Genomic DNA, 18,536 nt, shown 5'->3' with positions numbered 1-18,536 from the left:
TAAAATGTAATTGGCCATCTTTGGAATAATAAAAGTTACCCTGCATGTCATCCAGTGTTTTGTGCATTAAAAGTACTCAATAAATGGAAATTGGCAATAGCAATGATAGTTACATCAATACTTAGATTAAAAACAGAAGTCAAAATGGGAAGATCCTTTTATCTTCTCCAGTAAGATGTTACTTGGACAATGTTTATAGGTTGAAGGACAGGTAGGAAAGAGTCTGCAGAACCTCTGCTGGAGCTGATTTATTTTTATTCACAATACTATACCTTTTGGGGAATAATAGTGCAATGAGGGATTCTGTGTACTGCACAATATCTTCACAATATTGTATCTATTTTCACAGTATCATGTTTTTTTAGATATGTTAGTTTGTGCCATTGAAGGGGTTCTATAACCTGCAAATGTTGTTGGAGACTTTATTGTAATTATTTTGATAGAATTAGCTGATGAGCAGAAGAGGGCAGAATTACACAGAAAATTCTTTAGTGTTATATTTCCTTAAGGGAAATGTTTTTTATTTTATGCCTAAAGAGATTTCTTCAGGGTTCCATGTTGGGCCAAGTGTTTTCCATTTACCTCCAGATCTTACCCAGATTCTTTGTCTCCTCTACTTTCTGCCCAGGGAGGTTGACCTATATGGAGTTGTCAGCAGGCTCCAATACCATCTAGCTTCTAGTTAGCTCTGGTCAGTGACAGGAAGGAGGGAGAAGAATGAATTCACGATCCTTATCCCTGATAGACCTCTTTGAAATCTGCTTGAGCTGTCCATTTTCTTCACAGGTTGTCACTGTTCCCCTCCAAGCAGTTGTCACTACATAAAGTTCTCTCCTTCTGAGTACTGGAAGCCTTTCTCTCTCTCCTCCTATCGGGTGTAGGGGTGGTGACTTTGCTGCTTAGAATTCCAGGTTCCTTCATTATCCCTGTGGTTTATCTATACTCTACCCTTTCATTAGTCCCTTTGTAAATTAATTCTCTAGAATTAATTTGAATGTGTTCTGTCTCCTGTTGAGACTATGACTAATACACATACCATTCTATGGATTGAAAATGAGAATGAAATGGAAACTCTGGAATATCTTCTGTCACCTTCTCACTCTCTTCCCCAGCCACTAATTCCCTTAATGACCTCATGTGCCGAGCAGGGAACAAGGCTTATAGCTGATTAGAAACAAGTCAGAAATGCTAAATTCATTTCTCAGATCTTTGTTACTGCTTTCCCCATCCTTCCTAGTATTCTTCTCTACTCCCACTTCTCTTTGTGCTATCAACTGAGGGCCTCCATCAAAAGCAGAGGTCTTATCTTAGTCTTCTTTTGTGTTTCGAGCCTGGAACATTGTAAATACTAAACTACTGCTTGTATAATGAGTACTTGGAAATGTCTGTTTCTTACACCTTCTGTTGCCAGGCATCCCAGGGCCAGTCCACTTCTCTCCCTTTCTTGAGGATATTCAATGTTTTTCTTGCCACCATGCACAACAGTGCTACTGTATATTTACTATTGTGCTGAATAGTTTTGTTGGTGCTTTACAACAGCTTTATTGAGATATAATTTACATACCCTTCTGTTCACTCATTTAAGATGCATATTGTCTTATTTACTTTTCTTGTTGCTGAGACAAAATACCCAACACCCAAAATTAAAAGAGGAAAGGCTTATTTGGCTCATAGTTTGTAGAAGTTTCAGTCCATAATTGGCTGGCTTCAAGGCAGGGGAGCAGGACAGACAGGCATCACAAAGGAGAAGCAGTTCATGGCAGGCAGAAGGTAGCAAAGCAAGCAAATAAGAGACCTTAGCAGCTCCTTTCTGCCCCTTTTATACTCTAAATTAATGAGATTAGGGTGGGTGCCAAATCATTCAGTGAACTGATTTAGTACTCACTCACCTTTAATCCTAGCATTGTACCATGAATCAATCACACACTCTAGATTTGGCCACCTCTGAAAAAGCCACAGCTATGACTGTATGAGGCTTTGAGGGGACAGCTAAGCACAAGCCATAACATATATGTAAATGAACTTTAACATATTTGCAGATTGCAACCACTACCACAATTTTAGGACATTTTTATTACCTTCTGCCCAAAAAACCAAAACTTCTACTCCTACTATTCTACTTCTATTTCATCCAGAAAATAATCAATTTTCTATCTCAAGACATTTCATATAAATGATATCCTACAAAATGTGATCCTTTGTGAGTGTCTTCTTTTACTTTGCATAATACTTTTAAGGTTTATCCAACTTGTAGTATGTATCAGTACTTCATTCCTTTTTATGGCTGAATAATATTTCACTATATAGATATGCCACATTTTACTTATCCATTCATTAGTTGATGGACATTTAGATTGTTTCCTCTTAATGATGGTAATGATTTAACAACCAGTAGTTTGTACAAAATAAATTCGGAGTAGGAACATTTGTTGATTTCCACAGTGCAAACATTTCCATTGTGGCTAATTGCAAGATACATGATGTGACTGGACACAGAATTGGAAAGAGGCTAAAATAGGCTCTTGTGAGTCCCCATGAGCCAGTTCCAGCATACCATTAACTATCTTTATGGGTAATCACTCATAGGACCAGAAATATGGTCCCCATGCATTGAGGCTTCCACATACTATTACATTAGGATAATGATGATGAAAATAAAAAGTAGTAGGTTAACTACCAATTACTGAATACTTTCTCTGTGCTAGGACAATGCTAAGCATTTTTCTATTTAATTCTCCATCACTGCTTACCTTCTTCTTAGCCATTGGCTTCAAACTACCAATATTCTATGCCCAGTTCACTGTCTCCTGGCTGGCCTCCCTGCTGTTTCTTAAATAGTTCAAACAGTTTATATTTCATAACTTTAGCACTTCCTTCCTCTACCTAGCACATTCTTGTTCCAGATATCAACAAAGCTCATTTGCTCATTTCCATCACATCTCTTCAGGTGTCCCCTCCTCAGAAAGGCTTTTCCTCCACCCCATTTCTTTATCAAACCCTTCACCAAGGGTTATTTTTCTTCATAGCATTTCTCCTTGATAGTCTCTTACTCTATACACTGATTTTCTGGCTCTTTTCCTACTATAATGTAAGCCCCCTGAAGGCAGATCTTTGTTGTATTCACACTTGTGTCCAGTGCCCAGGCCATGCCCTTTGCCTTGCTGATTAAGCTAAGAATTTGAAATTTTTGAACAAGCGCCTTTCTTTCTCCCTCTGCTTTTCCTGGTGCTGTCAGGAGGATGTGCAGAGGACATTTTAACTTAGTCCCTACAGTGCAGACAGTATGCAGCTGACAAGGATGAAAGACAATCCAGTGACATGGCTAAGAGTGAGCCTCATTCTGGAGCCAAGCTAAATGATATGCATCCCAGCTCTGGCATGGACTGACTGTATGCTTGGGTTAAATCACTCAACTTCTCAGAGGTTTCCCATCTGCAGAATGTGTCTGTTGAAAGAATTGCATTGCTCTGTTACTATAAAGTGATCACCTCAGAGCAAGTGCTTGATACACCTTGTCTGCTTGGCTCTAAAGATACTCTCTGGGAGTAAGCTTTATCACCTTGGAAGTCATGTGTGTCTCTGCCACGTGGAGGCCCCGTGGAAGTCTGGACCTGCCTCCTCTGCTATTCTCCTTTGCTGTTCCCCTCATCACCAACATCCTGGATTGGCCTGCTGTCCCAGCTTCTCCATCTGCTTTTGTGTTCCTGGAACGGAAGGACCCCTGGGCCTCAGGAAAGTGTCATCAAGCTGCTCCTCTTTCCTGGCTAATCACCTGGCTTAGCCACTAGCCTTAGAAAAGGCTCAAGGGAAACCTGATGTTTTTTTCAGCCTAACCAGATCCAAAACATCCCCAGGGCAGAAGAAAGAATGGCCTCCCTCACAGAGGAGAAATCTGTGTACAGGCCCCAGACACTGAGAGCAAAGGAAGCATTAGTGGCCCTATGAGACTAAATGGAGAAAGAAAGAGGAGAAGGCAAGTAGTTCATGAGTTCATGTCCAGTGTGTGGGACTGCCTGGAAGGAAGCCCTTGCTTCCTCAAGTCCACTGTGCTAAAAGGCCTTGCTAGGCAGGGACTCTCTAATCCAAGTCCCTGTGTGTTCTGCACCACCACCCCCATCTGAGAATTTGGTTAAAGTCATAAATTGCTCACATGGGAAACTTCACTTGTAATTTCAAGGAAATCCAGTTCCATTAATATTTACTGAACACCCACAAAGCACTGGGCAGTCCCAGGAATCCTGAGAAGCAACAGTCCACAGTCTCATCCCAGAAAAATAAGCCTGCCTGCCTCTGAGCATCCTCTTTTCCGCGGAGTTGGCTACTGGGTTCTGATCCTTGCAAAACATCAACACTTCTCCGTACCAGGGCTCCCACTGGGCCCCCGGGCCTCTGAACAGCTGAAAAATTAAGGGGCAGGGAAGGGGAGGACTGGGAGGTAAGGAAGGAGGGGGAAGGAACTAGGCGCGTTTTCTCCTTCTCATCCAGTTCCAGTCCATAGTCAGCCGAGTTCCCAACACAGACTCTGGCGGTCCAGAGCCTCTTCCAGGAACAGCCTGGCAGCCCGGCGGTGGACTTTGGCTCGTCCGCGCCTGCCTCCTCCTCCCAACTCCCTCCAGCTCGGTGCTCTCTCAGGGGCGTGTCCTGCCCAACCTCCCTCTCACTGTGGTCCACTCAGCTGGTTCCAGCAGCAGCAGAGCGGCGGCAGCAGCCAGCGGGAGCGAGAGGAGCGGGAGCTCAGGTTTCCACGACTGGAGCGGTGGCGGCGGAGGCAGCTCAGGGTCTGGCACCTGTGCTGAGCAGGAGTAGGACGAGGGGGTAGGGTTGGGGCCAGCCACTGCGAGCCAGAGAAGGACCGGACTCCTCCGACTGGGATTCCACGGCTGGGGAACAGCCTCGGGCTGGCAGGGGAGGTGGCTCCGAGCTGGGGATGCTGTCTCGGGGAAGCATGTGCAGGGACAGCTAGAGGCCTCCTCCTCGGGGCAGGTAAACCTTTGGCCCGAGGGTAGAGAGCCCGGGAGAGCGGTGCCCGGGACCATGACAAGCTTCCGCCTGGACTTCGGGGAGGTGGAAACTTTCCTGGACCGGCACCCAGAGTTATTTGAAGATTACTTGATGCGCAAGGGGAAGCAGGAGATGGTGGAGAAGTGGCTGCAGAGGCACAATCAGGGTCAGGGGGCTCCGGGCTCCAGGCCTGCTCTGGCTGGCACGGGTCGTGTGGCCCACGGCAGTGGCAGAGGCGGGAGCATCGTTGGGGGCAGCACCGGACCACATGGCTCTCCCAGCAGTCAGCCCACTCCTGGCGGTGGGGACTGTGGCGGGGTTCCCTTGAGTCCCTGCTGGGCCAGTGGCTGCCGGGGTAATGGGAGCTTGCAGCGGAGAGCTTCTCAGAAAGAGCTCAGGAAGAGTTTTGCCCGCTCCAAGGCCATCCACGTGAACAGGACCTACGATGAACAGGTGACCTCCAGGGCCCAGGAGCCCCTGAGCAGCGTGCGGCGGAGGGCCCTTCTCCGGAAGGCCAGCTCTCTGCCCCCCACCACAGCTCATATCCTCAGTGCCCTGCTGGAGTCAAGGGTGAATCTGCCTCAGTACCCACCTCCGGCCATCGACTACAAGTGCCACCTCAAAAAGCATAATGAGCGTCAGTTCTTCCTGGAACTGGTCAAGGATATCTCCAATGACCTTGACCTCACCAGCCTGAGCTACAAAATCCTCATCTTTGTCTGTCTCATGGTGGATGCTGACCGATGCTCTCTCTTCCTAGTGGAAGGGGCAGCTGCTGGCAAGAAGAGCTTGGTCTCCAAGTTCTTTGATGTGCATGCAGGAACCCCACTGCTGCCTTGCAGCAGCACAGAGAACTCAAATGAGGTGCAGGTCCCCTGGGGCAAAGGCATCATTGGCTATGTCGGGGAGCATGGAGAAACCGTCAACATTCCTGATGCCTACCAGGTAGGACTTTGCCTTGTCCTGTCTTCCCCAGGCCCTCTGGCTTGGGAGCTGAGCCTTCCATTACCCTGTGGCATCCAGGAATAGCATTAATTTAGACTCTTCACAATATAATCTTACTATTTAAATTTCATCTTGAGTTAGACTTGTTAGCGTGTTGTAACGTCATCTTTGATGTAATGGTCTTTTCCTGACACACAGTGGCTTTTGGGAAGTGCATATATTATACAGTAATAGCACGTGTTTCTCTACCAAAATAGTCTCTCATTAAGAATATTAGTTTATGGTTTTAGAGTGCAGTTGTGAACAGCTAGAAAAGCATGTCTGCTCTGGAATTCCAGTGTTAAATCTGAAGAAAATGGGTATTTTGTTATCTCTGCTGTTTGGGGGTACCATAATGCTTCTTCATTCTCCAATTTAAGGTTGGAAAGGGAAAAGAATACCTAAGTATTTCCCTACCCTTCTCTATCTTAATCTTTCATGGGGTCTGAGGTAGGAAAGAAGAGGTAAAGAGAGACAAAGACAGACGACTAGGCCTCTGACGCATTTGTCCTGTTTCAGTATCCATTTAATTGTTTCTGCTGTTGAGTTTAGAGAGGTTGGACAAATGGAAGGGCTAGTTATCTTTAGGTTTGTATACATTATCTGTAGTCAGCTTTTAACAGGACTCAGCAAGTAGTGTTTTAGTTTGCAAAATATACAAAAAACAATTGATAAAGTTGTAGCAGCTCCAGAAGCAATCGGCAGGGTAAACATGCTCATTTGACATGGGAAAAAAAACAACATGCATTTGTCTAGTTTTCCTAACCTTTCATTTTTGCAGTGATTTGAACTTGTTATTAGATGCTGGATCTGAAAGCCAGTCAGTTTTAATTTCTTCAGTATCTACTTACTACACTTGATGAAGCTGGATGTCACTTTCTACCAGACTTCTTCAGAGTTCATAAGAATTAAAAGTTCTTATCCTTGATTATCAATGTTTTGTAGTCATTTGGTGACTATTTCTGCCAGTTGTATCATGGAGGTTTATGCCTGTCAAGATTTTGATTGCTGTCAATCGGAATAGTAAAAGTAGTTGGCAAGGACAGTAAATGTAAGATTTTCCCTATTTCATCTGAAAGTTTACTATTTTACATAGAAAATTGACTAAGTTGTACTAAAAAGGAATGTCATATTTTTGTGAGATGTCTCTCAACAAAACCCTTTAAGTACTAAGGGATGCCTATCCAAAAGCTATTTTTGTTATCCTTTTGTTATAGATTAGGTGCATTATTTATTATATCTTTCCTGAAGAATTTTTTGGTTTAAGTCTAGGAACCAATTAATGATTTGCAACAAGTGTGTATTTCTTTACAATCTTAAGAAAACCATGGAAAAATAATTTAATAATTGATATGTTGAAGAATCTGTAAAATATTGGTAAGCTGTTACTAATGTTTTCCCTATTGCAGTATTTCCACATCCTTATTGTGTGCTTGAACTACAAAAAAATCCCTCCCAAGTTGGTTAATACTTATAAAAGCTTGGAGCTGCAGTCTTTTCTTTATTGCGTTTGCTTTTCTAGTTCATTCCCAATTGATTTTCCCCCTTATTTCTATAGCTTTCTAACTGTCCTCTCTTAATGCCTAACTTTTATTTAATGCTGTTCCTATACTGCCCTTTCTTCTAGAGCATAATTCTTGGCCTCCTTGGCAGTTAACTTTTCTTCCTGCTGCCTAGAATGTGGCTGTGGGTGTTATCACAGGCAATGAAAATCAGGTTTCCAGCAGCTGTTGCTTCCTGTGAGCTCTGTCCTTTCTGTGCAGACAGAGCGTGAAGCAAACTTGCTGTTCAATATTTGACTCTGACTTTGGGAAAAGCGAGTCCCCCCACCCCTTCCCCTAGGTTAGTGTGATGGCTAAAAGTAAGACTGGGTTGTTGGAGGGCTGAAAAAAGGCAAGAAGGGGAAGGGCCTGTGTGGATTGGGGCTTAAGATCTTGATTCACTTTGCTTTCATTTTGTCTGGTTAGAAAATTCCTTTTCTCTTCCTTCCATGGCTTCTATGCTGTAGTTAGGAATTTTTAATTTGGTGGTGTTTTTCTTAATTTTATTCATGGCGCTGTTCTTTCATAAAACTGCCTTTTTCTTTATTTTACTACACTACTGTCATCATTGCTGTGACCTAGAGAGAATTCTTTATCTCTGAGTCTCAATTTTCCCATCCACAAAGTGAAAATAATAACACCTACCTGGCAAGGCTTATTGATAAAATAAAATGAGATACTGCATGGCAGCCCCTGAAACAGTACCTGGCCCAGGGCAATTGCTCAAGAAGTGGTAGCAGTTTATGATGATGATGATACCTAGTTTGCTGGTGTTCTTTCTCCTTATCTCTTTTGCAGAATTTCTTCTCCTCATCTGGGTCTGTGATGGCAATTCAGTACATTCTGCCCAGCCTCATCTTTCCCTGAGCCATTTTGGGGCCAACTTTATATTCAAGGAATATAGAAATAGCTATGCTTCTACTCTCTACTTAAGATTCTCCTAAATGTGGCTACTGATTCCCAACCATATCCTACCTAGTTTATCAAAATTTCTACACTTTTTTTTTTTTAGTAATTCATGCAACATGAATTTCTGCAGAGTTGTGTTAATGTTTTACCCTTCCCCAGTTCTAGCATTCCTCCTGTCTTTTCCATTTCCTGCTCTTACAGATTCCTCTTAATGGAATGTGACAGTCTTCCAAATGCATGTTTTTATTGTAATCGATTTTAATTCATATCATGTATGTAAACATCTTGACGTTTCTATCTAAATATTACATAGCTTTTTGTAAACTAACACAATATGTCTTGAAGGTGTACCTGCTTTAATTTGGTTAGTGTACGTTTTTCCTTCAGGAGATGAAATTTTTATCACATACAGTTTTTAATTTTTATCATTTGATAGATTAATGATCTTATTCTTTGGCGGCTCATAATATGAGCAAGAGAAAGGCATTGCAGACACAAGAAATTGTGATAATACGCTTGCATTCTGAGTCAAGCGTAGACTATTTAATGAAATACTGAAGTTGAATAAAACTTTAGCAGCAAAAATCTCCCTCTATTTATTTCATTACTTTGCATTATTTTCCTTAATTAGTGCTAAAACAGACTAGAAATTAGGAGATTAATAAAGAATTGCAAGTGGAAAAACAAATTAAGTTTAAGTATCCAGTATGATGCGAGTGGCTACAATTACCTTTTCTCCCTGACAGTTATAAGTTATTAAACAGTTCACTTTAATATAGTTATGAATAAATTGCCCTCAAGAGGTTGAAAATAAGAGCACTCAAGCAACAGGTGTTCCCTTTGAAAATATTCTGAACATCAGAATATAATACTTTAAACATTAATAAAAAGTGTGAGTTGAATTTGTGTCAGTGTTGATAATGATGATACAGGTGTTTGATGGGCTTGGGTGTGAAAAGCAGCAGGACGTTTTGTTAGGTGAAGGGAGAGGAAGGAGGGATGACGCAGAAGAGTTCCAGGTGTGCTAGGCTTTCAGAAGACCTGATCTGTTTATGCAACAGATTCATTTGTTCATCAGGCCCGGCAGACAGGCACTGAGATCCCGTTACAACCAAGGCCCTGAGTGGGAACCTTTTGGGTGTACAAAGGTGAAAGGACATGCTCCTTGTCCTCCAAGGGCTTACAGTGGGGGGCAATGTACTCTACACGGACAGCTACAAACAAGCTGTACTTAAATGACAAAACTAAATGGTATCACTCTTGGAGAAGCCTGGATTCACTATGTGACTTTGCTTATGATGGAAGACGTCATCGAAGAGGTGCCACTCAAGCTGTAAGAAGAGTTAGATTTCCCAGTTGGGTGTGGTTATGAAGTGAGGGGAAGCCAAGCAGATAGTGCAAACTGGTCTTAGCAGAGACAAAGCGATGAACAAGTGTAAGGTGTGTGAAGGAGATGATGAGTGTGTTGATTTGGTGAAATCACTGCATACATTAGAGCAGGAGTGTGCAAAATAAGGAAGGACTTTGAACACTTGGCTGGAGTTTGCTAACAGTAGGCCACAGGGGTCCTGAAAACAGCATGATCAAAGCGGTGTTTTGGGTAATTTGGTCATGATGGCTGAATGAATTGAACAGGGAAGAGCTGGGAAAATAATTAGGAGTCTATTATGATGCCATAATAAAGAACTGAACTAAAGTAGTAGGGTTAAGGGAAAGAATTCTAAGTAGGTCCAGCTATGTAATTAGCAGAGCTGATTGGGAAACGAGAAGGGAGGCTCCAGCTGGGGCTGAAGAAATCAGCCTACCTTTCCTAACCATCTGATTTCTAAACCATAGCAACCTCTGGGCTGGAAATCCTAAGCGATTACAACTGGGAAATTCTTGGTATCTTCATTGGAGTGGTGAGAGGCCCTCTCCTGAGTTGGAGGTGGCCTGGTGCTGCCAGCTCTGAGTGGAGAGGATCACAACCATGCACCAGCCAGAGATGGTGCCCGGCATATGCCTAACTCCGGAGGCCCCCAGCCAGACCCCATGCAGGAGCAAAGGCAATGGCAGACATGGGGTGTGGGCCTCTGCCCCCAGCAGATGTGACCTGTTTGCTGCTCCTGGTCTCACAGGAGAGGAGATAGGGGGAGGCTGTGTGGGGGCTAGACCACTAGGGGACAGGGATCAGATGCTCAAGAACCAGTCCTGGCCAGAGAATAGGAGGGGAGATTGAATGTGAGCCAAGCTTTTAGGCTCTAGCTCAGACTCCATTGTGCAATTGGACTTAACCTTCAAAACACAAATTCAAAGACAGAATTTTTAAGAATTTCACACAAGGCTGCATTAATCTTCAAGTAACCCCTTCCCTCACCAACTGCACTGCCACATGCTCATGAAGCCGGCCCTGGCCCAGATTATGAGTCTAGGGTGGATTCATCCAATTTTATTCCAGCCTGTGTCTACTGCAGCCCTTCACTTGGTTTTAGCTCCATCCTGATTAAATTATATGCCATTTTCAGTGGCTGAATAGGCTTTTCTATTTCTTTTCTATTTTATACTTTGCATCCCTTTCCCCGGACTACTTTTGATGATCTTTTGAATGATCTTTGCTCATGCAAGTTCTACTGTGCCTTCTCATGATATATGAAGGGAGAGCTCATCACTTGTCTTTGAGAGGAGATGGAAAACAAAACAAAAATTATAAACTAAATTTTAAAGATACATTGTACTATACTGACATGTCTGTATTTATTATACATTAATACTCTAGTGATATTTAATCATTCATTTTCATTGATTTTCAGTTTTAATCTCATTTTAGAATAATCACCATTGAAATAGATACATTAAAAGTGTTAGCATCCAAAGGAATTACTTTTCGATATTGAGAAAATTCAACAACAAAAGTATTTCCATCCCAAATATGGTAGTGCTGATGGATGTGTTCCAGAGTCTTGTGACTGTGTTGTAGAGATCTGTATATTAGGTAGATGTTGACACCACTTCAAGCCTAGTATTATAAAGAAGTTTCATGAAATCTTATTTCAGCTTTGCACACAGTGTTAAAAAAATTCTCTGAAGCCCATAAACAAGTTCACTAATCCACAGCCAGAAATGATCTTTTGTTTGTAGCAGGAAACTTTTGCTATTTCAGCCCCTCTTCTCCACAGACACATGACGGTGATAAACACAATGACAAATTGCATTTGCTACTTTGTATGTGAGGATAGATTCCAGAAAAGTACAGTTTCTAAAGAATCCTGGAAAGGTAATTTAAGGTTAATTTAATTTTCCTTAACCCATAAACTAAATGTTAACTAATCTGACCAATTTATTTTGGTTCCTGAGGTTTGGGCCACCTGTTTATTTACAGGGTGGGGTTAGTTTGGACACTATCATTTCGTGTTTAATTCAGTATGGAGAAGCCATATGAAGTTTTGCTCTGAAACAGCTTTGCGTTGTTTTGTCGGAAAGTCAACAAGATTCTTGAGGTACAGTTACTTCAGTCACATATTTTAAGGGTAATATTTGCAGAGTAACCACATTCTTTTGCTAAGTGGAATTTGAATCATAAAAAATGCAATTTAATCATAAAAGAGTGGGTTAGGTTTCTAATATTTTAGGAGAAACTTTGGTTCCTGGTCATTTATAGACACTAAGGCTAAATTTATTTATTTTTAGAATTAAAATAGTATAGAAAGTTTCCTGGCATTAAAAAAAGTGCTTTCTATAATTCCAGGCCTTTCTTATTAAGTGATTGTTTTCAACCAAACTTCCAAATAGGTTCCACATATTAATGATAAATTGTGTTTTCTATCATAAAATATAGTATTAGGCTGTTGCAAATTTAGAACAACAAATCTTTATCACCTGAATGAAAGAATGAATAAATTACATTTAATAGTAAGTAGAAGGAAGTTCTGCTCTTGATTAACAATAACCTCATTTCTTGGAGTACCACCTATGAGCCAGGAATTAGCTCATTAGCAAGCATTCTGTCATTTGACCCTCTGAAAAATCCTTCTTTTGTAGAAGAGGAGACCAAGGTTAGCAGGGATTAAGTAATTTGCTTAAAGCAACTCAGGAGCTAAGGGAGGGAGCTGGGATTCAAGCTGAGATCTGTGGCCTGCAGAAGCTTCATGCCCAGCACTCCCGGAGAGGACTCTGCTGACCACTAACTACTGTATGCATGCTCTCATCTGTCCTTTGCTTTCTCCTTTCCTCTGCCAGTCTAAACCTCTCACCTTTTAAAGTCCATCTGCAAGAAACCCTTGCTAATTCCTATTTTGTCCCACCCAAACTGGACATGATTTTTCTCTCCTTTGAACTGTGGTACTTTAATGTGCCTGTTCCACTTTCTTAGAAGTATAACTGTTCAAGTACTTGTCTTAAATAATTGCTTAAATTTAAAATTTTGAGATCTAAGTCATGACTTCCCCACTCCACATATGCTGCAGTAGGCCCTATATAGGACCTTATACAGGGGTGATGAAAATATACAGTAAATGTTTAAATAAAACAATTTATTACTATAGAAGATACATTCACTAATCCCCTAACTACTCCTCTGTTCAAACACACTTATCCTCTTATTTTTGCCACTTTTTAAAGCAGTTCTGGAAGCCCTCTTTAATGAGTGTCTTTGTGAGGTGTGATCAAAATGTGGTGAATGCTTCCACCAAATGCCATCCAATGGAAAGGCACTCTTCTAAAAATGTTACAATGTGATGTCACTCACCTGTCACTGGGTCTGTCATTATGTGACTTCTGCCTATTCCCCAAAGTGAAAATTATCATGAAAGGTAAACATTTTTGAATGGATTAAGGAAATCAAAACAGCCAGAAGAGCATAACTAAAGGACTAATAAAGGAGGACTTCCAGAACTTCTTCAGAAGGTGACAAGAATGATGTAATGAATGAGTTTGAAGGAAAGGTGAGTATCTTCAGGAGGACTAATGTCAATGTGTTTTTTACCATAATACATTTTAAAACTTTAAACATTCACCATGTTCTTTGACCATACTCTGTGCATGATTTTTCATTTGAGTGAGTAATTATCACTGATGCCTGCCTTGGTCAGTTCACATGCCTCTAAAGCAAAACGTTCAGCCTACTCAGACAATATAGACAGACCAATCAGAAAATTCATCCTCTAAACACATCTTTTAATTCTTTGGTCCCTGTTTTAAAGATTTTTTTAAAAATAGGGCTTCTGAAGCCCATAAAACTGGTGAACTTTCTGAACTGCTTGTCTGCATCAATCAAGTTACCACATTGCTGTATCCAAAACTTTCCTTGAATTTTTTGGAGGGGGGTATTTGTTTTTTTCTTTTACCTCATTGCATTTTAGAGAGAACAAACTGGCCCTAACAAAATACTAATAAGCACCAATACCCTTCCTTCTGGAAACTTCTAAGATGGGCATAGGGTGGAACATGACTGCTCGGGCTAGCTGAATTTTCTAGTTTTTTCATGATTACCTCATTCAGACAGTACAACTTCTTGAAGATAAAACACCCCTGATAGCATATCCACTAGGAATAGCCTTGTTTGAATTGCACACTAAATTTCATGAATATATGGATTATGGTGATCTAAACCTGTTGAAAAGAGTTCGTAAATGTGATAATGACATTTGACTGCCTTATTCATTCCAAATAATTCTATTTATTCTTTTTTACTATTTTGTTTTGATTTTGAAACAGGATGTCACTCTGTAGTTCAAGCTGACCTTCAACATATTGTATAGCCCCGGTTGCCTTCGAACTCATGATGATCCTCCTGCCTCAGCAAGGCAATTCTATTTATTCTCCATACTCTATATCCCCAAAGAAACTCCAGAGATAGTAGCCTGGGCCAAACACACCTAGATGGAAGAGATAACTTTGGTTCAGTTTATGAAAACTTTCCCCTACACAGCCTAATTAAACTAATTTGTTTGAGAATTGAATTCTTTTTTGGGGGGTGCCGGGGATCAAACTCGGGTCCTTGCACTTGCTCGGCAGGCGGCGAAACCACAGAGCTAAATCCCTGGCCAAGAATTGAATTTTTTACTAATCATGGTGCTGTAAAAGAAATCACAATGTAATAGAACAAACTTTAAACTTGGAATTGGAATTTTGGTTTTTGTTCTTAGTTTTGCCTTCATTTTTTTCAGCTAGAAAAGCAATGATATGTTAGGATATGTCTGTCTTACAGTGTTTTGTAAGGATCACATCATGAAATCTAATTATATTCTCTTGAGATGGTAGAAAAGCTTTTGCAAAAGGATAAAGTAGTAAATGCAAGGAAGTCATTATTAATGTTTTTAAATGCACATTCCATAGTTCACAGGGCTGACCATGGAACATGAAAAGGGACTCTGATCTAAAATATGGTAGTACTTGTATTGACTATTCTCTTATTTTCTGTATTCTTGATGCTTTGACATTTGGGCATCCTGGAGAGACTGCCTCTCCCAAGGCTAGCTAGTTCCTAAAGAGAGCAAAGGACTTCCCTTTGGGGATGCCTTCTATATATACACTCATCAATTCACAGCCCACACCCCCAGCCATCCTTCTATCAAATATTCACACTCCAAGCCAATATTCCCCTTGCCCTTAATTATCAAAGGTCCAGGTACAAACCTTACTACTTCTGCCCACTGACTGACCCTGGTCCTTCCCCATGCAGCCTTGTGTGGCATACTGTGCTCCCTGTTATCAGGGTCTGTGAGGAGAAACTTCTTCCTTCATGGCAGTCATTTCTGTATCTGTGTGTCTTGCCATTCCTGATTAGAACAAAATTTCTATTTTAACACGCACATGTACATGACACATCACACATACAGGATACCTTATATGTAGGTAATGATTATTTTAAAACATAAAGTAGTGAGATACTTTAAGTGAAAATTAAGTATGAGGATTTACTGGTCATAATACACATTTTTCATTTGACAAGCACAAATGTGTTGAGTTTCTTTTTGTAACTGACCAATATGCCTAATTTCTTGTATAAGATGTGATACCAAAAGTATATGTTGGGTTTCTGTGCTGCAAATCCCCATATGAAATCTCCAGATTGATCATTTGGACTTTTCCTGGTGGAATCCTAAGGATTTTTAAAATGACATTATTTGGGTCAAGCACTTGTAAACTAAATAAATTCTGGTGGGTAACATTAAAGGGTAGATGAACAGTGAACCTCAGTTCTTGTAACCAAGAAATAATCTTATGCTTCATATATTCTCAGAAGGTCTTATAAAAATTGAAACTTCTAGGAAGTTATAATCTAGCAAAAAATAAGAATCTATTAGGCTGGATGGAAGTCATGAAATAATTTAATTTTAAATGTGTTGAACATTTATTAATTAAAAGACAAGCTTTGTTAATGATTTCTATTTGGAAATAATGTTATTTTTAAGGTTGTGCATTATCCTTTATGCATTTATGCCATCTGTACTACTTTATCAGATTACCAGAATGTTTTAACCTCACTTTTTTCAATTAAAACAATTGGATGGTATTCCCTTCTCATTTAAATAGCTGTGCACAGTTTAATGAGCTTACAATTTTTATGGGTATTTGGTAAGTTAATGTGCATGATTATATAGTTAAAGGTTAATAACAGCTGTAATGTAATTAAGACCTGTAGGCTTGGGATTATGACCTAATTACTAAGGAAAGCTTCCTAGATTTTGATTCTTTTCTGCATAAAGTCCTCTAGAAAAGTGAAGCTATAGTTCCTTCTTTCTAGTGGCCACTTTATGTTGTATCCTTTTGCTGCCATAAGACTGCTAAGTGAGAGGGTGTGTACTCTGTGCAGTTAGTACGACTTCTTCCTCCTCCTCCCCTTCTGATTCCTCCCCATCCTCTTTTTCTTCCTCCTCTTCCTCCTTCCCCTCCTTCTTGTCCTCCTTCTCTTTCTCTTTCTTCTCCCCTACCCCCCTTCTCCCTCTCCCTCTCCTTCTCCCTCTCTTCCTCCCCCTCCCCTCCCCCCCCTTCTTCTTCTTTTTCTTCAGAAATGTGAGACTAGATCAGATTTTTTCTTTTGTGAGCAAGAGCTTTGAAAGTCCAGGATAGCCATAGCATCTCCTTTTGATCCAGTACTGAGATTTCTTTGCAGACATATGAGAAGGTGAGCAGTCAGAGGCAGTGAATGTGCCAGGCACTGATACTGCAGGGGGCAGAGCCAGGAATCTCTGGAGTGGAGGCTGAGGGCACAGCTGCTAGCTGGAGCATCTCCCTTTTCTCTTTTGCCATCCATGTTTAAAATGAAGAAACCAGAGGAAGAGCTTTTGCTTTGGCCCCTCCCTTTTGCTTATGCCTGCTGTGAACAGTCAGAAAGGAACTGGTACTCAGAGAGTGCCTACTAAGTTAAAATACAAAGGGCAGAAAAACATTTACCTCAAACTTAACCAAATTGAGATTTTGCTATGTTAAATTAAAGAAGGAAAAGGCCAACTAAGAAAAAAAGAGCAACTATCATCATTCAAATATTTCACATTTAAGATCTTGGTTTTCTGCTGAAGGAAGAACTAATTTTAAGTTTTAAAAATTAAGAGAAACAGAATCAAGCATTCATGTATGTAGTGATATAGCAATAAAGGTAATTTCTTGTAGCAACCTTGTGAGGTTGTGTAAAAATTAGTAGTTCTATGGAAATAATGTAATACAAAATTATTCAGAAATATATGAGGATATAGAAATATCCATTCTCATTAGCAAGTAAAGCCTAAATTTACTTCCAAGCTACCTCCTGTCTTCACTCTTCCTTATAGATCTGACTGTCTTCTTCAAGTGCTAACTTAGTAACTACCACAACTTCTGGCAGCTGGTGGGTACTTGGTAAATCCTGTGGAAAAGCCTCTATTAGGAGTCTCTATTTTGTCTCAAGACTGACACTCACTGATGCGGCCACTGTGTAGGTTAGGGTGTGTGTCAGAGTTCTCTGCAGAGAAAGACCCAAGAGCAGGGCTCAATCAATCAATCCCTAGGTGAGTAGAGGAGAAAAGATTTATTAGGAGAACTGGCTCGTGCAGGTGTGGAGGCTGAGATGTTGCAGGACAGGCTATGTGCAAGCCGAAGACCCTTGGGTGCTGACGGCATGGCTCAGTCCAAGTCTAAAGGCTCTAGAACCGGGGAAGTCAGTGGTAGCAGTATCATCAGTCTGAGGCCAAAGGTCTGAGAACCCCTGGTGCCGCTGGTATAAGTCCCAGTGTCCAAAGGCCAGAGAGCCTGGAGTTTTGGTATTCAAGGATAGGAAAGGAAGAGTATATACAAGTTATATGTACATATGGGGTGGGATTTTCACCGTATTTTGTTTTTGTTCTCTCTGGACTTGGACCACACTGAGGACTGATCCTCTCTACCCAGTCCACTCAGACTTGCATGCTAACAACTGTGGAAACATCCCACATAGACCCAGCCAAAAACAATGCTTTACCAGCTTTCTAGATATCCCTTAGTTCAGGCAAATCGATACCCAAAGCATCACAGGGTTTCTTGGCAGTGGCACTACTGACATTTTGACCAAGTGATCCTCAGCTGTGGTTGTGGAGCTCGCTTATGCATCATGGAGTGTTGAACAGCACCACTTGCTTCTACCTATTAGAGGCAAACTTGTGAAAACTTTAAAAGCCTCCAGACATTGTCAAATGTCTCCTGGGTGCACAACTGCTCCGCCAGCCTTTAGGAATCATTGAGGTAAGAAAATTTGGCAATAAACATGTAGTGCCAGACTATTGATTACTTTTAATATAAGAATTCCAGGTCATCTGGAGGAAATTTTTATAGGGGTGTGTGCAAAGGTCTGTTTATGTGAATGCTCACTATATTGTTATTTATAATAGTGTAAAATTCTGAACCCAAATATCCAACCAAGGGATTGGATAAATAGATTATGGTTTTCCATTAATTAGGATATTTAATCAGAGGAAATTATTCACAAAATACCATTAAGTGAAGAAAATGTATTAAAATACAACAGAGCCACGGTTTTCTTAGTAACAACAACAACAACAACAACAACAGAAAAGCGTGAGGGAAGTGGTTATGCTCTCAAGTGTTAGGATGAGACCTGGCTCCTAGTGGAAGATGAAAATGAGGGAATCATCAAGAACAGGAAAGACAATC

General features: G+C 40.9%; 1 protein-coding gene across 3 annotated transcripts in view; it reads left to right on the top strand.

Annotated features, from left to right (window-relative positions):
* Pde11a (phosphodiesterase 11A) overlaps positions 1-18,536 on the top strand; it is a 514,960-nt gene that overhangs the window by 40,044 nt on the left and 456,380 nt on the right. Inside the window, exon 1 of one of the 3 annotated variants that reach the window (XM_087200900.1) lies at positions 4,470-5,946. The exons of 1 other annotated variant lie outside the window; for it this stretch is intronic. In XM_087200900.1, the coding sequence (XP_087057026.1) occupies positions 5,035-5,946 (912 nt within the window). In that variant the 5' untranslated portion in view covers positions 4,470-5,034. Of the gene's footprint in view, positions 1-4,469; positions 5,947-18,536 lie in introns of those variants that run through there. One more of the 3 variants, XM_004857742.4, reaches the window with a different exon arrangement.

The sequence above is a fragment of the Heterocephalus glaber genome, unplaced genomic scaffold, assembly GCF_053883595.1.
Source record: "Heterocephalus glaber isolate CG9 unplaced genomic scaffold, H.glaber_assembly_v1.0 deba00000347, whole genome shotgun sequence".
NCBI lineage: Eukaryota > Metazoa > Chordata > Mammalia > Rodentia > Bathyergidae > Heterocephalus > Heterocephalus glaber.
This window is presented reverse-complemented; position numbering and strand designations above follow the sequence as displayed.